This window comes from Diaporthe batatas, assembly GCF_019321695.1.
Source record: "Diaporthe batatas strain CRI 302-4 chromosome Unknown Contig00009, whole genome shotgun sequence".
Taxonomy (NCBI): domain Eukaryota; kingdom Fungi; phylum Ascomycota; class Sordariomycetes; order Diaporthales; family Diaporthaceae; genus Diaporthe; species Diaporthe batatas.
Window position 1 is genome coordinate 598,001 of NW_025408556.1, and position 21,521 is coordinate 619,521.

At 33.6% G+C, this 21,521-nt stretch overlaps 5 protein-coding genes across 5 annotated transcripts; 3 read left to right on the plus strand and 2 right to left on the minus strand.

Annotated features, from left to right (window-relative positions):
* Positions 1-607: 607 nt before the first annotated feature.
* Positions 608-2,199, minus strand: KVR01_008231 (uncharacterized protein). The gene is made up of 5 exons (XM_044782821.1): positions 1,926-2,199; positions 1,801-1,865; positions 1,587-1,697; positions 1,347-1,441; positions 608-1,282 (listed from the first exon to the last, which is right to left on the minus strand). Exons 1-5 carry the CDS (start codon positions 2,035-2,037, stop codon positions 814-816), a joined length of 852 nt encoding a protein of 283 aa, XP_044643209.1. The 5' UTR covers positions 2,038-2,199; the 3' UTR covers positions 608-813.
* Positions 2,200-2,692: 493 nt separating this feature from the next.
* Positions 2,693-3,592, minus strand: KVR01_007980 (uncharacterized protein; the record flags this gene model as incomplete). Its single annotated transcript, XM_044788091.1, has 2 exons — positions 2,693-2,910; positions 2,989-3,592. 2 exons carry the CDS (start codon positions 3,590-3,592, stop codon positions 2,693-2,695), a joined length of 822 nt encoding a protein of 273 aa, XP_044642958.1.
* Positions 3,593-4,459: 867 nt separating this feature from the next.
* Positions 4,460-5,374, plus strand: KVR01_007748 (uncharacterized protein; the record flags this gene model as incomplete). The annotated part of the gene is made up of 1 exon (XM_044781358.1): positions 4,460-5,374. One exon carries the CDS (start codon positions 4,460-4,462, stop codon positions 5,372-5,374), a length of 915 nt encoding a protein of 304 aa, XP_044642726.1.
* A 1,014-nt stretch (positions 5,375-6,388) lies between these two features.
* Positions 6,389-7,809, plus strand: KVR01_007996 (uncharacterized protein; the record flags this gene model as incomplete). The annotated part of the gene is made up of 3 exons (XM_044792237.1): positions 6,389-6,706; positions 6,781-6,912; positions 6,976-7,809. The coding sequence occupies 3 exons, from the start codon at positions 6,389-6,391 to the stop codon at positions 7,807-7,809; spliced, it is 1,284 nt and encodes a 427-aa protein (XP_044642974.1).
* A 10,857-nt stretch (positions 7,810-18,666) lies between these two features.
* Positions 18,667-20,819, plus strand: KVR01_007988 (uncharacterized protein; the record flags this gene model as incomplete). Its single annotated transcript, XM_044782864.1, has 2 exons — positions 18,667-20,489; positions 20,576-20,819. The coding sequence occupies 2 exons, from the start codon at positions 18,667-18,669 to the stop codon at positions 20,817-20,819; spliced, it is 2,067 nt and encodes a 688-aa protein (XP_044642966.1).
* Positions 20,820-21,521: the final 702 nt, after the last annotated feature.

The window sequence follows — 21,521 nt, forward strand, 5'->3', positions numbered from 1 at the left end:
TGGTACAAAATGTGTCCCTCGATAGAATAAGAAGTGACAAATGAGGGTACTCAGTCCCACCCAAGCTCATTGGCCGCGGAACAACACCGGCCGAGCTGTGGCCATGTTCATGGGGACCAATTGCGGCTCTAGCTAGGAAGTCGACAGGCTAGACCCCCAGGCTGAGTTTTCAGCCTCGGCGGCATTCGATATGGTCCCGAAATCCCTGTCCTCGATGCTCTCTCCTTGGGCCCGGTATGCGTACCAGCCAAAGCACCACACAGGCTAATGTGCTGCTCCAAGAGCCGCAGGATTAGCCGAATCAACCGACGATAGCTCGTGCGAGCCTTCCGTGGGCCGTGGGCCTGGTCCTGCTGAAAGTGTAGAAAAGCCAGGCTGTCGAGCTCCTACCCCTGGAGTTGGGTGGGAACCGGCAGATGTGATGCAGCGGTCGATGACCTTGTATATTAATGTGGCCGTCATGGGCGAGGTTCCGCCTTGAAGTAGCTCATACGAATTGCCTTGCTCCATGAGGGCGTACTCGTATTGTGCAAGCGTCTACCCTGTATCTGTATAGGAGTATGCTGTGAAAGTTTGGTTTCTAAAAGGTAGGAGTATATTGGGGGTCATCCCGTAGGAGGTTGTTCCACAGCAGTTTACCTAGGGCCCGGGACGCGGATTTGGGTGCGGTGTCGGTGTAGCAGGCACCAGAGCAATTCTGTTCCACTCAAATCTCCACCCAATCTCAGCTCATGTATTCAAACGCTTTTAATACGTGCTATGTTAGTCACAGAATCTACCTGAACTCCTAAACACCATGCAGTCATCTATGAGCTATGCCGCAGGGGTCTCCACGTTCTCGAGGGCTTTCTGGTCACCTTTCGGCGGACTGGCCTCCCCCTTCGCTCGTATGGGAATTCCCGAGAACGGACACGTTTTTGGCGTTGTCGGGCTCTTGGGCGCACCACTCGACGAGCCAGAAGCCTCGGACTTGTTCCCCTCCTCGTCGATATCGTCCAATACCTTCTGGCCGTCCAGGTATCCCTCCTTCTCGTATTGATGCACCTCCATCTCGTCGCGGAACTCGTCGCCGTCTCGGACGTACCACTTGGCGAACAGGTCGTTCTGTATCCAGATCACCTTGTTGAGGGCCTTGACCAGGGCGATCTTGCGGTCCATCTTGATGCGCGGGTGTGAGAGCAGCGCCTCTGTTAGAGTATCTTGGATGAAACCCAGGCAGGCACCGATATGAACGTATTCCACGTGCAATGGGTGTTCTCTACCACGGCCGACATGCATCATGCTAGTGAAATGTAATGTCAGTTTTACGTTCAACTTTTGCGCGCATAAGCAACCTCCAAACTCACCCGACCTTGTCCAGATAATACCAGAATTCCATGGTGCTAGGGTCTGAACACAGTTTGTTCAGGTATGCTCGCAGGAACATCTTTCTATGCATGATCTTTGAGAGTTTAATTGTTAGCGATTTGATGGGTTCGCCATTGAATTTGACCGAATAATGATTTTGACCAAACGTCTGCGTTCTGAAAAATCTGGATGGCGGCCTTGCTCAGGAAGTCCGGAGATCGGGGATGTAGCAGTCTCACCTGTGGGCTGTTCTCAGTCAAACTAGGGTCTACTGGGCCCTCATAGCTTGTGCTCCGCGTTTCAAAAGCACGTGCAGTGATATCGTATTGTAGAAGCTTGTGATAGACAATCTATTATATATGTCAGTGATCAAATGGGCTCATATTCTCTCGAATAATGAATGAATTATCAATGAGGGTGCTCTGTGGGGTTTTGCACGTAATGACCACGTACATTTACAATGGCAGGTATCAATTGCTTGATGTATTTTGAACCAGTGATGAGCGCTTCGATATCATCTGTAATGCCGTCAGTATCAATTTTGAAGACGCGGAGGCATATTAATATGCAACACTCACTTGAACCGAAATCTAGGAATGTGTGCAGGTACTGAATTCTGGCCTCAAGATTTGTGTACAGATCCTTGCGGTCGATATGGCGCATTGGCCTGAATCCCATGAATGGCCCCATATTTTTCAGTTGGTAACGTGAGTCTTTGAGTTGACAGTAATTGATCCGCGAGAGACAGCGCTGTGAGGACTTGTGGAACGACAGGTGGTTTTGCTCTTGATGAGCCTCTTGCTAACTAGCGGATTAGTTCAGTGTTGGAGTCGATATCTTTATACGACGCGCATATAACGATGTTTTGTAAAGAGAGGATTCTTATTGAGCCGCCAGGATAAATTGACATCATGTGTTTTTGGGCTCTCTGCTGACAATTGAGGCAGTCTCCTTGGATGGAGTGATTGTGGTCTGACATGTGGGGCCGATTTGGGCGCTGTCGAACCACCATTTTTGGAGGCGGATCCCGAAACAAATCCCCAGCGGAAACAGCCCTTTCTCAGCCAGGATATAATGGCGCTTTCCAGCCCGATCGCTCCCGTGCACGAAAACGGCCCTGGAAAATGACTACACATCACAAAATCCCCGACATGGCAGGGCAGGGACTGAAACCCGAGGTCCTTGGGATCGTCAGCACTGACCGGATCCCTGCACATGTGCCAGTGCACTCTAATTTTGAGCGTGGATGAACCAACATTTTCTCATCCAGAACGGTCGTCTATCCCAGATTCCGCCCCAGTCCCGCCTGAATCGCCAACCGCAGACGCCCCCAGACAAGGCCTGATTAATAAGTCGCCGGGATAATTGATGCACGGCCGCCATCATTCAAAATGGCATTCCCGTTGGTGAAAGACCCAGCGCGACTCGCCAGATAAAGTATCGCACCAGCCATTTCCTCCGGTCCGCCAAACTTCTGTGTCGGGATCCAGATGGGATTGTCCTGGGTCTCTTGGTCCGGGTTACGGCCGCTCAACAGGCCGGTTGTCATTTCCGACGGGAAGACTATGTCGGACGAGTCAGCATCTCCGATGCGAACACCACAACTACATGCTCTGACAAAAGCCTGATGTGACTACTCACGTCCGGGTGCGAGCGCGTTGGCCCGTATGCCATATGGCGCCAGGTTCGTGGCGGCCTGCTTCATGAGATGGAGGATCGCGACTTTGCTCCCTCCATACGCCGGGGCCGTGAACCAGCTCCTCGAGAATGACGCCAGGCTCGCGGTGAAGATGACCTGGCTCTGGATGCTGGGGTGCTTGGCCCCTTCGAGCGGCGCGCCAAAGGCCCCGGCTGCGCCAGACACGGCGTGCTTGTTGCCCGCGTCCAGGAGCTCCAAGAAGCTCGCCATTGTGAACCAAGCGCCGGTAACGTTGACGTGGAAGGTCTGGGTAAAGTCCTCCATGGCAGGACTGAGAAGCTTCGTGCGCAGATCGGACACGGACAAGGAGAGGTCATAGTTGTTCTTCGGCCCGGAGATGCCGCTGTTGGCGATCAAGAGGTTGATATACCCGGTCTCCTTGGTGACCTGATCCACAGCAGATTGGAGGGATTCCTTGGAAATCACATCGCACACAACGGCCACCATGACATCCGGATACTTGGCTGCGGCTTCCTTGAGCACGTCGGCACGACGACCCAGGATGTATACCCTGCGGGCGCCGTTCACGGCCAGGGCTTCTGCCATGTTCCAACCGATACCTATGCGGTGGTCAGCGGGGAGATGGGACTGGATTGCATCATGAGCATCGTGAGCATCATGTGGGCGGCTTGGGTGTGTTCGGACCTGTGCCTCCGCCAGTCACGACGGCGACCATGCCATCGACTCCGAAGATACTCTTCGTATCCAGCATTTTGACTTCGATGTTGATTCTGTTTCGTCGGAAATATCGAACAAAGGCAGGCTCTCTCTTTGAAGAGTTGGAAGCAAGCAGTGGTGTCTTGTATAGGTGGGTGGGGGCTGAGCTCAAGGTGTTGTTCACTAATAGGGGACCAAGCTCGGGGTCCGAACCCAAAATCAACGGCAAAGTGCCCGCAGTTACTCCGCCGTCTACGTCTGTGTAACGGGAGCTTGCGTTGGGGACTTCCGCCGTTTCGGAGCCGGGAGGCTGATCAGCCTACTCCGTACATGGGTACATCTATCTGGTGTTACTGAGAAGCAGTAGATGCATCTTGCACTGAACTTCTCAGAAATCCACAGGGGTGTAATAATTACTCTCACTTATTGTTAACAACATTGAAGCAAAAGGGAAACTGGGCAGTTGACTAAGGCCAAGGGTTAGACCCTGAGCTTGACTTCGTACTCCGTACTGCCTCGCCGTTAGCGCGCCGGTCACCGCATCGACCCAAATGGCATCATCCGGAGCACTGCCAGTGTCTGCGTGTGTACTCTTCATATCTGCATAGTGCATGTAAAAGTTTCGATCCACCATCCACGATCCTCCTATCCGGTCACCGTTGACCAGCCGGAGACGATCGCGGTGAACAGCTTCCCGAAGCTTCCAAGTCTCGTCTACGGTTCTGGTACATACGCCACTGCAGATTGCAGAACATCATGTCTATTGTCAAGGTCACACTCGTCGGGGCGACTGGCAGCCTGGGGGCGCCCATTCTCGATGCCATGGTCGCCGAAGGCAGCTTCCAGATCACTGTCCTCCAGCGCGCTTCCTCCAAGTCCAAGCCTGGACACCTCGATAGGATCCGCACCGAGACCATATCCGATGGTCTCCCAATAGACGAGCTCACAGACAAGCTCCGAGGCCAGGACGCCGTGGTCGTCTGTTACAGGGCAAAGGACTCGTCGGAGCAGGTCAAGTTCGGCGAGGCAGCTGCCGCTGCCGGTGTCAAGAGGCTCATCCCCGCCGACTTCGGAAGCTGCGACAGCAGCGGCAAGAGGGAGCGAGAGCTGGTCAAGCTCTTTGACTACAAGCAAAAGATTCGCGAGGACCTCCTCAGGCTGGCCGAGAAACACCCCGGCTTCAGCTGGACGAGCCTGGTCAACGGGCACTTCTTCGACTGGGGCCTGCGCGAGAACTTCCTCCACTTCAACCTGGACAGCAGGAGGGCCGAGATCGTCGACGACGGGAACACCAAGAGCTCCCAGGCCACGCTGGCTCAGATCGCCCGGGCGACGGTGAAGATCCTGCAGCGGCCCGAGGAGACCAAGAATAAGATGCTGTTCATCCAGAGCTTCTGTGTCAGCCAGAACGAGGTCCTCAGGTCTCTGGAGAAGGCGATGGGTGTCAAGTGGGAGGTTGAATATGTCGACTCTGAAAAGTTCATCCGCGAGAAGAAGGCTTTGGCCGACCAAGGCAACAAAGATGCGATTGAGGATTTGGTTTTCGTCTTGGGGGCGATCAATGGTAACTGGGAGCAGAAGCCTGACTTCGCGATGGATCTTCTCGGGCTTCAAAATGAGGATCTTGATACCATAGTCCAGCAGGTTGTAGACGAGAGGGCAAGAAAGTAGCTCGTCTTGGTGGGACATTTGAGATGAGCAGCGAAGATATTTGTGCTGCCCTTGAGCAAATGTAGCGCGTTGACCACATTTTTCCACTTTGGGAACTATTACTCATGTGATTTTGAACACTGCTAAACACGGATGGGCAACGGTTTCGCTTTGCCATGCCGCTTGAACCAGCATCCTCGACAATCTGTCATGCAACCAAGACATGTTCGCATATTCACATGGCACGCACGCAGTTCTGGTTTATCTAGCGGACTGCAAATTGTCTAGACCAGCTGCCATTGGGGATTCGAGGATGATATCCCATATCTGGAGACGACGACTCAGATGAAGTCTTGCCTGTATCCTGGCTTTCCTTCCCATCCAGGACTTCGTGAGCAGGGGAATATTAAAAGCCAGGAGTGCCCTGCGACGATGGTACAATTTCAAGTTGTGCTATCTGGCGTGTATAACCTTGAAACTTAACATTTGAAGTTTGTGATCGTGACCGTCCAGATGTCGTGAGACGTCCTAACACTGGAAGCGTCAGTTCAGAACGGACATTTGTAATCCCAACTCCACATACTACTGGATAATACGCCGTCAGTATTGGATGCGGCCGCGTCTGGTGAGATCACATTAGATCAAAAAGAGCTTGAGCGGCCCGCAAAGCGACAAACGCCAAGAATATTGATTACGAACCCGCCAATTATTCGGGAGGGTGTAATTAATTGTCCGATTGTCAGTGAACATGTACGTCTCACTTGGATGTCAGGGGTAATTCCAGCCTTCGGGCCGCTTATAGCCGGCCATTTGAGCTTGGAAGGACTCCAACAAGTATGTTGCCACAAAAGTCCCAGAACGAAGAGGTTGTCTGCTACTTGACATTGGCAGAACGTGGAAGCATATAAAGTGGCTGCCTCAGAACGAGGTCTGGTATGAACACCTAGGTAAGCTTCTTCGCGTCCTTTTCACCTGGCATTCAGTAAAAATAAGGAACTTACGCAGTCCAACAAAAAGTCTCTACATAACTACAATATGTCTGTCGCCATCGGTCAATCCAATGCGTTTGTGATAGAGGATGTCCTGATATTCGATGGCAAACATTTCACCGAGAATGGCCACATCATCGTTTCAAATGGGAAAATTGAGAAGATGGGCTCTGGGAAGGCGGTCCTCCCAGGAGACACTCTAAGATACAGCAAACCGGGATGTACTATTATACCGGGACTCATCGACGCGCACGTTCACGCCGTTGGTGGGAACGTCCACTCTATCGAACAGTCTATCAGATTCGGAGTTACCACCATTCTCGATCTGAATAATGAAGTGGAGCACAATGTTCGGTTGAAAAAGGTTGAACCCCCCTCCATCAGCCTTACATCGCACGCGTTTGACGATCAAGGCTGACTTTTGTGATCTCAATTCAGCTTGCGAGTGACCCCTCGAAGAAGGGGAAATATGCAGACTTCAAGTGCGCAGGAATTGCAGCAATGGTCGAAGGTGGGTGGCCCGCGCCCGCCGTCCGGAAGATATTGGGGCAAGCCGGTCACCCAGAGATCGTATGCCGGCCCGCTATTCCACGTGCCTTATATAAGCCATCAGAACTGACATTGCTATGCTAGGCCGACGCCCTCATTTCCTCATGGCCCAAGCTCGCATCTGCCGACGAAGCACCCGGCTTCGTCCAGTCCCAGATAGACCAAAGCGGCGCGTCATACATCAAGCTGATGCACGAGCTGGGCGACACCCTTTCCATGCCGGACCTGCCTCGCCCGCCGCTGGACATCCAAAAGGCGGTCGTCGAGGCTGCTCACGAGCGCGGTATAATCGCGGTCGGCCACGCCCTCAGCCACGCAGGTGCGATCGAGCTGCTCGAGGCCGGAGTTGATGGGCTCGCTCACTGCTTCCTGGACAAAGCGCCGAACGAGGAATGGATCAGAACCATGAGAGAGAAGAATATACACTGCAGCCCGACACTGTCGCTTGGCGCATCGATGACTGGGCAGGGAACCGAGCTACAGCGGCGCTTCGCCGAGGATCCGTTGTCCAAGCGGATGCAGTTCGACCCGCGGCCGAAGGACGACGCCAGCATCGAGAACGTCTACGAGAACACGCGGTCCATGTACCGCGCTGGTGTGCCCTTGGTCGTGGGGTCCGACGCGTTGGGGCAGGAGACCGGTTCGGCATTTGGGCTCGGTGTGCACATGGAGATTTACCAGCTGGTGCATGAGGTCGGGATGCGGCCGGAGGAGGCGCTCAGTTGCGCAACTTCCGTGACTGCGGGGCGATTCGGCTTTACTGATCGCGAGGTAATTGAGAATGGACGGCTTGCAGATCTTGTTCTGCTAGATGGCGATGTCAGAACGACCCTGGGAGATGAAAATGTGCTGTGCTTGCCAGTCAGCATGGTCTGGAGGGAAGGAGTTCCGGCTGAGGTTTTTAAGATTACAGAGTGAAGAGACAAAACTAGCATGCCCAGGTAGTGCATTCATCACAAACTCACATTAAATTTTGAATTATGATAATTCATAGTATACTAACGAGCCAGCGTCCACCTACCCAGTGATTTCTATAGACCTACCCAGTACCTATTTTTCTTAGCAACTCCCTTACATTTACAAGTACTTTTCTAAATCAACACCAAGAGACCCTATAACATAATTTCCCTCTCTAATTTTCAATACTTAAGGTATAAACCCCTTTTAATACCCTTTCTAACACACTTTCTAGCACACCTTCTAGTATACCTTCTAACTTATATATATTTAAATATTAATTAAGTATTTAAATACTAATTAAATATTAAAAAGTTAAAAGTTTAAAAGGTTAAAAAGTTAAAAGAGGTATTAAAAAGTTAGAAAAAGTATAGTTTTTACTTTTATTTTTTTAATTTTTAATCTTTTAATAATTAATTAATATTTAAATACTTAATTAATATCTAAATATATATAAACTAAAAAATAAGTTAGAAAGTATATTAGAAAGGGTTTATACTTTAAATATTAAAAATTTAAAGAATTTTAGTTAAGTATATAGCTTTATATAAACCTTATATATTAAAAGTTAGTACTAGGTAGGTCTATAGAAATCACTAAGTAGGTGGACTTTAAAGCTAAGTAGGTGGACGCTAGCTCTATACTAACTATATACAATGCCTACCATATATAGATTCACAGCAAATGCACTATTAAGGAAGAAAAAGGTCCTAACTTGTGGCAGATAAAAATAGAGACATTCACAAAAAAGCGATCCTCCACGGACTCGAACCGTGAACCTTCACCACCGGAAAGTGACTAATCGTTGTTTAGCTGTTGATCTTATTACTAGAACTAAGGGAGTGAACTTACCGCGCTACCATTGCGCCAAAGGACCTGAGTATTAAGACGAAAGGTTTAGGAACTTATATAGCACTATTTAATTATTAAAGTAAACTTATACTAACTTTTACTACTTTATATATCTTTTAAATATATTTATATTTTTAATAATTATTAAATAAAATTTTAAAATAAAATAATTTAATAATTATTAAATATATAAATTATTTATATTTTTTTAATTTTATTATTAAATTAAAAATTAATAATTAAAGTTTTTTAAAAATATTATATAATATTTTATATATTAATATATTTAAATTATTATTATTAAAATTATAAATTAATATAATATTAATAATTATATATATAAATATTAAATTTATTATATAAATTTTATAAATATAAATTAATTAAAATAAAAATATAAATATATTATTTTTAAAAATATTAATATTATAAATAATTATAAGATTATTATAAAAACTTTTATATATTTAATTTTTATAATATTTTATTATTTAAATTTATAATTTTAATAATTTAAAATAAATAAAATTAATTATTATTAAATAAATAATAAAAACTTTTATATTAAATTTATAATTATTTATATTATTATTTTATTAAAAATTAATATATTAATATATAAAATTACTTTTTTAAATATAAATTTAAAAGATTTATAATTATAATTTTTAATTATTTTTATTTAATTAATTTATAATAATATAATTTAATTTAATTTTTAATTTTATTTTAAATTTTATTAAAATTTTTAGTATTTTTTTAAAAGTTAAATTTAAAAACTTTTAAATTTAAATTTAATTTTTTATAAATTTTAATTTTATTTTAAATTAAAATTAAAATTTATTAATTTTTTTAATATATATATTATATAAATAATTTATTTAAAGTTTATAAAAGTTATTTTTAAATAATTAATTAATAATAAATTTTAATTATATTTAATTAAAATATAAAATTATTATTATTATTATATAAAATTATTATCTTTTAAATATAAAGTTAAAAGATTTATAATTATAAAATTTTAATTAATTTTTATTTAATTATTTTATTATATTATAATTTAATTTAACTTTATTTAAATTTTTTAAAACTTTATAAAAGTTTTTATTTTTATAAATATAAACTTTAAATTAAAACTTTTAAATTTAAATTTAAAATTTTTATAAATTTTAATATACTTTAAATTAAATTTATAATTTTTAACTTTTAAAAATATATTAATTATTTTAAATATTAATAACTTTTTTAAAATAAAATTTATTTTTATATAATTATAAATTTAATTATTAATAATTTTTTTTTTATAAAGCTATTAAAATTATAAACTTAAATAATAAAATATAATTATTTTATTTAAAAGTTATTTTTAATTTAATAAAATATAATAAATTAAATAATTATTTTTAAATAATTTTATTTATAAAATTAATAAATAAATATTTATTTAAATAAAGTTAAAATTTAATTAAAAAATAATAACTTTATTTTTATTTATTTTAATTAATTAAAAGTTTTAAGTTATATAATAACTTTATATATAATATTTAATAATATTAAAATTAATTTATAATTTATAATAGTTTTAATTTTTAATAAATTAATAATATTAATTTAAATAAATTAAATATAATATAATATATTAATATAAAAATATTTTATAATAATAAATAGTATTATAAATATAAATTATAAAGTTATTATAAAATTTTATATAATAAATTTAATTAAATTAATTTTTAAAATATATTATATTTTATTTTTAAAATTTTAATTATTTATTTTTAATTTAATAATAAAATTTAAAAATATAAATAATTTATATAAAATTATTATTATTTATTATTTTTATATAAAATTATTATTATTTTATAATAATTAAATTAATAATTAATATATAATTAATAATTAATTATAAATTTAATAAATATTAAATTATAATTAATTAAAAAATAATAATATTATTTTATTTATTTATTTTATTTATTTATTTTATTTATTTATTTTATTTATTTATTTTATTTATTTATTTTATTTATTTATTTTAATAATATATTTTTATTTTAAATTTAAATTTAAATAATTAATTAAAATTAAAATTTATTAAATTAATATTAATTAATTATATAAAATTTTAAAATAATTTTAATTAATTAAAAGTTTTTAAAAGGTTTAATTTAAATTAAAATATTTTTATTATATATTTATTAAAAAAGAAATTATTAAAACTTAAATTTATATTTTTAATTTTTAATTAATAAAAATTAAAAAATAAAAATTATAATTATATATTATTTTTATAATAATTTAAATATATAATATTTTTAATATAAATTTTTAAATTATTATTATTTTTAATTTTAAAAGTTATAAAATTTAAAATTATTTTAAAAAATAATATATAATAAAATTATTAAAATTATAAATTTAAATATTATATATAATAATAAAATATAATAATATTATTTAATTATATTTTAATTTAATAAAATATAATAAATTAATTAATTATTTTTAATTAATTTAATTTATAAATTATATATTAAATAAATTTATAAAATTATTAAATAAATAATTATAAAATTAAATAAATAAATATTAATTTATAAAATTAAAATATTTTAAATTTATTAAATAAATATTTATTATTAAATAAAATTAAAATTTATATATTTTAATTAAAAAATAATATTTTTATTTTTATTTATTTTAATTAATTTATTTTAATTATATAATAAATTTAATATTTTTAATTTTAAATAATTTAATAATATTAATTTAAATTAATTAAATATAATTTAATATATTAATATAAAAATATTATTTAATAATAAATAATATTATAAATATAATATATTATAAAATTATTATAAAATATTTTATATAATAAATTTAATTAATTATTTTAAAATAAATTATATTTTATTTTTATTTAATATTTATATTAAAAATATAAATAATTTATATATAAAATATTAATATTTATTAAAATTAAATTAATATTAATTAATTTTTATTTAATTATTTAATTATATTATAATTTAATTTAATTTAAATTTATTTAATATTATTTTACATAAATTAAATTTATAATTTTTAATATTTTAAAATATATTAATTATTTTAATAATAATATTTTTATTTATAATAAAATTATTAAAATTATAAATTTAAATAATAAAATATAATTATTTTTAAAAATTATATTTTAATTTAATAATAAATATTTATAATATATAATAAAAATAAATTTTAAAACTTTAATATTAATAAAATAAATAAAATATTTTTTTAAATATAATAAAACTTTATATATTAAATATTTATTTAATATAAAATTATTATTTTTAATAATATAATAATTAAAATATTTTTAATTAAATTAAAAATATTAATTTAATTTAAAAATTATTATATTTTTATTTATTTATTATTATAATTAATTTTAAAGCTTTTATTATAATAATTATTTTTATTTTATTATTTTTATTTTTTTATTATTAATTTTATTAAATTTTATTTTATAATAAATTTTATTTTTATTTAATTAATAAAAAATAAAATTTATTAATTTTTAATTTTATTTTATTAATAATTTAATTAAAAGTTTTTAATTAATTAAAAAATAATAAACTTATATAAATAAAGTTAAAATTAAAAATCTTAAATTTAATAAATTTTTTAATTAAATTATTTATTAAATAATAAAAATAAAGTTTTTAAATATTTTTCTTTAAAATTATTATTATTTTAATTATATAATAAAACTTTATAAAAATTTTATTAAAAATAATTAAAAATAAATTAAATTTTAATTTAAAACTTTTAATAATAAAAATATTAAATTAAAAATTTTTATAATTTTAATAAATAAAATTTATAAATATAAAATATATATTATAAATAAATTAATATTTATTTATTTAATTTTAATATTTATTTATTTAATAATTTTTATAAATTTATTTAATATTAATTTTTATATATAAAGTTTATATAAAATTATATATTTAATTAAAAATTTTTTAATTTTTAATATTTAAATATAAATTTTTTAATACTTTTTAACCTTTAATATACTTTTAATATACTTTTAATATACTTTTTAATATACTTTTAATATACTTTTAATATACTTTTAATATACTTTTAATATACTTTTAATATATTTTAAACTTTTAAATTATATATTTAAATATTAATTAAATATTTAAATATTAATTAAATATTAAAAATTAAAATTTAAAATATTAAAAGTTAAAAATATTAAAAGTTAAAAAATATAATTTTTATTTTTATTTTAGTTTTTAATTTTTTAATATTTAATTAATATTTAAATATTTAATTAATATTTAAATATATAAATTATTTATATTTTTTAATTTTATTATTAAATTAAAATAAATAATTAAAGTTTTAAAAATAAAATATAATATATTTTTAAAAATTAATTTAATTAAATTTATTATATAAATTTTATAATAACTTTATAATCTATATTTATAATATTATAAACTAATATTTATTTATTTAATAATTATATTTATTTATTTAATTTTATTAATTATTTATTTAATATTAATTTTTAAACAACTCTTTTATATTTATAAATACCTTTTAAATTAATATTAAAAGACTTTATAATATAATTTTTTTTAATTTTAATACTTTTAATATAAATTCTTTAATACTCCTTTTAATAATTTTTAATATACTTTTAATACTTTTTTATTTTTATTTTTATTTTATTTTTACCTTTTAAACCTTTTAAATTATATATATTTAAATATTAATTAAATATTTAAATATTAATTAAATATTAAAAATAAAAATTAAAAAATAAAGGTAAAATTATACTTTTTTAATTTTTAATATTTTTAACTTTTAATATTTTAAACTTTTAACTTTTAATATTTAATTAATATTTAAATATTTAATTAATATTTAAATATATATAGTTTAAAATTTAAAAGTAAAAGTAAGAGTTTTAAATAAAAATAAAAGTATTAAAAGTATTAAAAGGATATTAATTATAAAAAGTTTTATATTAAAAATATTAAAATTTAAAAATTTTAATTAAATATATAGTTTTATATAAACTTTATATATAAATTCTTATATTAAATAAATAGTTAAAAAAATTAAATAAATAAATATAATTATTAAATAAATAAATATTAATTTTAATATTATTTATTATTAAAAATATTTTTTATTAATATATTAAATTATATTAATTTAAATTAATATTATTAACTTTAATATAAATTAATTTATTAAAATTAAAATTATTATAAATTATAAACTATTTAATTTAATATTAATAAATATTATATATAAATATTAAATTTATTATATAATTTAAATAAATTAATTAAAATAAATAAAAATAAAATTATTATTTTAAAGTTTTAATTTTATTTAAATAAATATTTATTTATTAACTTTATTATATTATAAATAAATATTTATTAAATAAAATTATTTAAAATAATTATTTAATTTATTAAAATTAAAAGTAATTAAATAAAATAATTATATTTTATTATTTAAATTTATAATTTTAATAATTTTATTATAAAAAAAAATAATTATTAATAATTAAATTTATAATTATATAAAAATAAATTTTTATTTTAAAAAAGTTATTAATATTTAAAATAATTAATATATTTAAAAATTAAAAGATTATAAATTTAATTTAAAATTAAAATTTATAAAAATTTTAAATTTAAATTTAAAAGTTTTAATTTAATATTTATATTTATAAAAATAAATATTTTATAAAATTTTAAAAACTTAAATTAAATTAAATTAAATTATAATATAATAAAATAATTAAATTAAAATTAATTAAAAATTATAATTATAAGTTTTTAATTTTATATTTAAAAATATTTAAATATATATAATTTAAAAATATATTAAAAAATATTAAAAATATATTAAAATTAAAAAAATATTAAAAACATTTATATTTAAAATATTAAAAATTAAAAAGAATTATATTATAAAGTTTTTTAATATAAATTTAAAAATATTTATAAATATAAAAATTATTAAAAATAAATATTAAATAAATTTAAAAATTTATTAAATAAATAATTATAAAAATTAAATAAATAAATATTAATTTATTATAAATTTATTATAATTTTTAAAAAATAATAATTTTAATAATTTATATTTTTAATAAAAATATTTTAATATTTATAAAAGAAAATTAATTATTTTAAAATATAAAAATATTAATTTTTATATAATTTTAATAAATATATTATAAATATTTTAATATATTTAATTTTTAAAAATAATTTATTTTTAAATTATAAATAAATATATTTTTAAAAATTTATTAAAATAATATTATTATTATATTATAATTATTATTTAATAAATATTTATAATATATAATAAAAATAAATTTTAAAAGTTTTAATAAATAAAATAAATAAAATATTTTTTTAAAAATAATAAAATTTTATATATTAAAATTAAATTTAAAATTAATTTAAAATTAATTTAATTTAATTTTATATATATTATTTAATAAATTAAATAAATATTTTTAAATAATTTTATTTATAATATAATAAAATTAATAATATTTTAAATTAATTAAATAAATATTTATTAATATTAAATTAATTTATAATTTAATATATTAATATAAATTTTTAATAATAAATAATATTATAAATAATTATAAAATAAATTATTTTTAAAATAAAATATATTAAATATTTATAATATATTTTTAATTTAAATTAAAATAAATATTTATTATATTTTAAAATTTTTAATTTTATTTTATAAATATTTAAATATTTTTATAAAAAATTAAAATTAAAATAAATTTATAATATTTTTTTATATTTATAAATTTTATTTATTAAAATTTTATAAATATAAATTTTTAATTTTATTTTTAATATATATATATATATATATAAATATATATAAATATTAATTTATAAATTTATTAAAATATAATTTTAATATTTATAATTAATTTTATTATAAATATATTTATAAATTTATTATAAATATATTTATATTAAATTTATTTTAAATATATTATTTATAATAAATTTATTATAAATATATTTATAATAAATTTATTATAAAGTTAAATAAAAAATAAATAATAAATATTAATTAATTTATAATAAATTTAATTATTTTATATTATATATATTTATTAAAAAAATAAATTTATAATATAAAATTAAATAAATATAAATAAAAAAATAATATTATAATAATAATAAATAATATAAATTTAAAAATAATAAATAAATTTTATAAAAGTTTTTATAAATTCTTTTATTAATAAAGTTATTATATTATTATTTTTATTTTAAAATATAAAATAATCTTTTTTTTAAATAATTTTACTTTTAAATTTATTTTATAAAATAATTTTATAATTTATAATAAAAATTAAAATTATTTATTAAAAACTTTAATTTAAAATTAAAATTATTTAAAAATAATATAAAAATAATAAATTTATAATTTTATATTATAAAAGTATAAAATTATTTAAATTAATAAAATAAATAAAATATATAAATTTATTATTTAATTTTATAAATAATTAATTTATAACTTTTATATTTTATTTAATATAAACTTTAAATTTTTATATTATAAAGTTTAAATAATATTTTAAAATATATTTATAATAAATTTATAGTAAATTTATAATAAAATAATTAAATTTATAGTAAATTTATTATAAAGGAACTAATTTATTATAATGGAATGTGTTAGATATAAAGACTAAGGTTCACTGTGAAAGTATGGTGAATGACTGATTCATAGTAAATTCATTGTAAATTAACGGTTTATCGTGAATTCACGGTAGATTCACGGACCGCTACGGTAAATACCTAAGGTATCCACTCTTTAATGTGATAAAACCAGCCCCCGCAATACAGGGAGTCTACAGGATAGAATAAGTAATATAATATTATTAAGAACTATAATTTCACTATAAAAATCACCTGTGACGTAGTGTTGAATCTGATAGAATGATTAAATGGGCATTCCTAGTCTATGTTGTGTGAACATGGTGGTTTAGCATGTGCACGTGTAGCTCCTTGCTGGCCCTGCACTTGCTCCTTCCCACTGTGTAAGCTCCTGTGGAAAGCCCTTAACCTGTCCCTCTGCTAGTCTCTGTTAGCTTCAGCTCTTTACCTAAGGTCTCTCCAATTAAGTACCTGTGGTGGACCAGCAAGCAACGGTGAAACACGGTGTGCGATAGTAAACTATAAACAAATCATTTCCCACTCTCTCACCCAAAGTATCCCTTTCACCACACCTATCTATAAGATTGTGGCCTTTACGCGCTTTCAGTCCTTCTCGCTGAATACTCAGCAAAGCAATAACTAAAGGCGAGTGGTCAGCGTGACACTGGCTGGTGGGAAAGTTCTTGAACCCGTGGCATTCAAAGTGCCGGCACACGCGTTTCCTATAGACGTGGATGCTTTTAGTGAGACCCTTCAGACAGAGTTATCACCCAACCACTTCTTGCGCACCTTTAACATCGTCGATGCAATCAAGATTCCAGCAAGTAATATGTAGTCCAGAGTGCAGACGACTGCCCAGACATCCTCGGTTAGCATGCTCCCCTTTGTAACAAGTACCTAGGTACCCAAGATTCTAACAACTATTTGCAGATGGCTGCTGTCCGACAGCATCTGAAATCCTCAGTGGATTCCCTTCAAACCGCGAGACGTGCTATTACAGAGGATTCCATTCAAAATAACACTGCGCTTGAGGTGGGTATGTCTGCTCGGAAGGCTGCCATTTCCGGGGCTGCTCAACAAGTCAAAATCGCGGCCAGCACGATGGAGCAAATCCTCGGCGAGCTCCGGGACAGTGGTGTCATTTCTGAGGAACAATATGAAATGGTATGTTCTCTGTTCGAAAAGACCAACGGATTGTAACTAACTGATGACTGAGGCCGCTCGTAAGATCTCGCTGCATGCGTTCGAGTTGCGCGTCGTCAACCACGGTTTCAAAGCCGAGTGGTTCATCTAGGAATGACTTCATGATACCGCAGTCAACTTGTAACAATATCTCCCATCTTTGGAGCTGGGTGGAAAGGACAGGCGTAAGGTGTCGGCAGCCTTGAAAGTCTTGGTGCGCAGGTGGCATTCAATGGCGAAGACAAGGGAGGCTTGGACCAGACAAGGGTAGATCCTGGATGTGGACTTGTTTGAGCTAAAGATTTGCAGTAGTTGCTCTTTTAGATGGCTGTTCAATGAAAGCTCATGGATGGAGGGGCTAGTGCTCAGAAAGTAGCAGTGGAATTGTCTGTAATTGTTTGGCCGTTGAGTACCTACATGGTAGTCTGCAGACACACCAAAGAAAGCCTCATTCAGAGTAAAGAGAACCGCGCGAACATGGAATGAAGGAGCGCATTCACCGACGGGACTACCACAGACTCCGTACGTGCCACCGACCAAATTGCCAATGGAACAATTGCGACTCGAGCGGAATCGTTCCAGGAAGCGCAGTGTCAAATAAGCCCCAGAACGTTCGAAGCTGCCGCAAAGCAAGCTTGACTTCGAGCAGAGCCATTACTCACCTGTCTTGACAGAAAGCAGCCTACGAGCTACGGTGGGGCAGCTAGCTGTCGAAAGCACCACCAACCAACCGTTTGATCACGGTGCTTTCTCTCCCTCCCTCCCTCTCTCTGTTTACCTGGCCACACAGCTGCTCACCCTTTCTTTGTTCGCCTCAGGTTCTGGAAAAAAGCAATTGCAGCCAACGAAACGCTTTTCTCGACGTCATATCACAGGTGCCAACAATACCGTCCCTTGCAGGCAGCCTCAGCCCGCTCTTCAAACGGCTACCACGAGCAACCCACGAGCAACCCACGCCCGAGTTTCTCAGGCAAGACCAAGGAGCAAGCCACACCCATCGCCACACATCGCAAACATACGGTACGTGACCATGCCGTTCTTCCACGCAGTACCATACCCCACGCCCTCCGATCCTGGTGTTGCCTACCCGAGGCGTTCCAGGACAACGGAGTACGTCAAGCTCGTCTACAAAGCCACTCGAGCTGGGAAACTCAGCTTGGACGGGTACCGCTATGCCCTTTACCTCTTTGGCGGCGAAAACCACGTGCATGTCCGCACCTCCGCGACCGACCTCAAGTTCGCAGCATGGCTCAACAGAAACGACTCATGGTGTCAAGCATTTCGCGACACCATGACGGATGAAGAATACGACGAGTACCAGACCAGAGAAGTTGAATGGAACGTCTATGTGCCCAACCACGAGCTGCCCGCGCCGGGCTTCGGAAAACGAATCACTACCCAAGAGGCCAGTCGCCTTCTCGCTAAATACCCACTGCCTCGATGGCTCGTCCGCGAAAGCCCTGTGTACAGAAACATAAAGCTCTGTGAGCACACATGGACGGGGAGAGAGCAATTCCATGCAGATGGAACCATTACGTGGAACCATGACAGTTCAGAGAACGGTAGCGCTGAGATTACTGATGATAACGATGGACAGCAATCCGACGCGAGTGCCGTCCAAGAACAAGAAGACGACCCACACATGAGCTCTCCATTCACCGAAGGACCTCAGACCCCACCGACCCGTCCCCCTCGAACCCCGGCCCGAGCAGCTGCGATGTCTTCCCGCAACCGCAGTCGCGATCAGACCGGACGGTTCTCCGCTGGCAGCCCAGCGGCGGCCCAGACGTCCAGCCCCGCTACCAGGCAGGGCAAGATCAACGTCACCGAGGATGAGCTCAAGACTCTCCAGGACGCTCACGTGCTGGCCGAGATGGCGAAGACTGCGACCACTAGCATGGACGCCGATACCGTCGGTGATTTCAAGACCCTTGCCACTGCCACCTCAGCGAGCTTGGGAAAGATCATCAAGAAAGCCGTCGTCCCCAATACCTTGTCCCAAGTGGACCGTATCACTCCGCTGCGCCAACGTCTTGGGTACGCCTCCGCGGAGTCTGCGCTGGGCGAGCGGTCCAATCCGGTCAACGTCGCGGATGACGAGGGCACCCATGTCAATCGTGTGCTGTTTCCGGACGCCAAAAAGCGCAAGTTTGACGGGAGCCCCGATGCGCGTTCCAGGATCATGGCAACCCCGGGCGCAAATGTTGGCACGACGGACCAGGTGGCCTACTGGCGCCGTCTGGCGCAGCAGCTGGGAAACCTTCACGAGAACAAGATGATTTTCAAGCCAGTCGCATTTGAGGTGAATGCTGAGGATTTGAAGATCACCGGCAAGACGTTCACCTTTGGCATTGAAGGAGTCGACACCGACATGTTCATGTTCATGCAGGCTAAAACCTACGCCGTCGTCCTGCCCAAGGGCCTGGTTCAAGGCTTTGTCAGCTTCAACCACACGACGGCGTTCGCCCGGAAGGATGAGCTCTCCCATGCCATGCCCCTTCCGTTCATGATGCGCTACATCCTTGGCTGCAAAGTGAACGGCCCATTTGACGCCATCAAGGTCATGGAGAAACCAGATCGCCCCAACGCATTTGACAAGGCGGCCACTATCAACAAGTGGTCGGTGGGTCCAGGGTCCACCTTGACCATTGCAGCCATCCGGGAGGCTCAGGTCTCATTCACCGCATGCCTGGAGTATGTGGAGAAGCACGGCTTCACCAAAGCGGCCAGCCTGACTGCAGAGGAGCGTGAAGCGCTAAATGATGAGGTCCAGGAGGACGAGATTGCGCTCCGGTTCGGCCCAGTGGTGAACCAGGCAGAGTCTCGCAGGGATGAGCGGGACGAACTTCCGGCGTGAACGGCACTGGTCAGCATGCGCCTAAAATTTCCAGGACGATGCCAGGTGGCTCGAGAAGGCGCCATTTCCCCCAGAGAGGCAGAGACTCCATGGTCTACATAATCAACATCTCCAACCAGCAAGTCAAGAATTCGGGCGTCGGCATCACGTGTGTCTTCGTTATTACCTTGAACATGCTGCTGAATGTCGTGTTGTGGGCTATCTCGTACCGCGATGTCCATGGAGTTCACTCCAAGGATGATGTGGAAGATATCATCAATATTGCGCTGGAGGTCGTCAACCAGTGTTCTGAAGGGTGGCCTGAGACCAGGAATACAACGCAGTAATACTATGCGTTTGGCCGTGCCTACCTCCAGAGTTACGACATTAACGACGAAGACGCAGAGCAAACGCACCATTAATCCCGTTACCACCTCAGCCATCACATACGCGGCCACCATGGCTTCGCCTGCCGAGACCTTTTTTCGCTTTTCGCGTGTCGAGCCCATCGAGGGGCATAATTATTTTGCGACCCGCGGCCATGAAAGGGCTTGTTTTGTTTCATATGACCTAGGTAGTTCTGACCATAAGTCAACGTCGTAGCCTAATGACGTGCACTTATGAATACCTTTCTACATGTGCATTGTGAATTCACCCAAGATTCAATCCACCTTTCCCATTCCTAAAAATACATGTTTTGTGTCATGCAAGGAAGAACCACATGGTTCTGAGCTACTGTTTCCTGGTTCATGTCGTCTCAAAAAATGGCCCTGGCACTTTCTGTCATCCCCCAGACTTTTTAGTCGGCATGAACCACCAAATGTGCTACTATATCGCTTGGGGGATTGGTATGAAACGCAAAAGAGGCTGCAGGTCCAGTGGACGGTCAAAGCTTCAGGTTGCGGTTGCTGGGATACTCCTTCCTAAGTAGGTATTGTTCTTCCCTCCACGGAAGCTCTACACCACAGCGCAGGAGCCGAGAATGAGCCCAACTGATAGGAAGGAACAATTTACCAAAGTCCAGGCTACGTAGGTACCTACCTAGGTAC

What these genes read in the sequence shown, in the direction of transcription:
- KVR01_008231 (XM_044782821.1), bottom strand. Translation starts at nt 2,037, where the DNA reads ATGGGGCCATTCATGGGATTCAGGCCAATGCGCCATATCGACCGCAAG. An exon ending in ATTCCTAGATTTCGGTTCAA is followed by an intron (nt 1,866 to 1,925) that starts GTGAGTGTTGCA and finishes ACGGCATTACAG; the next exon opens with ATGATATCGAAGCGCTCATC. An exon ending in TGACTGAGAACAGCCCACAG is followed by an intron (nt 1,442 to 1,586) that starts GTGAGACTGCTA and finishes AAACTCTCAAAG; the next exon opens with ATCATGCATAGAAAGATGTT.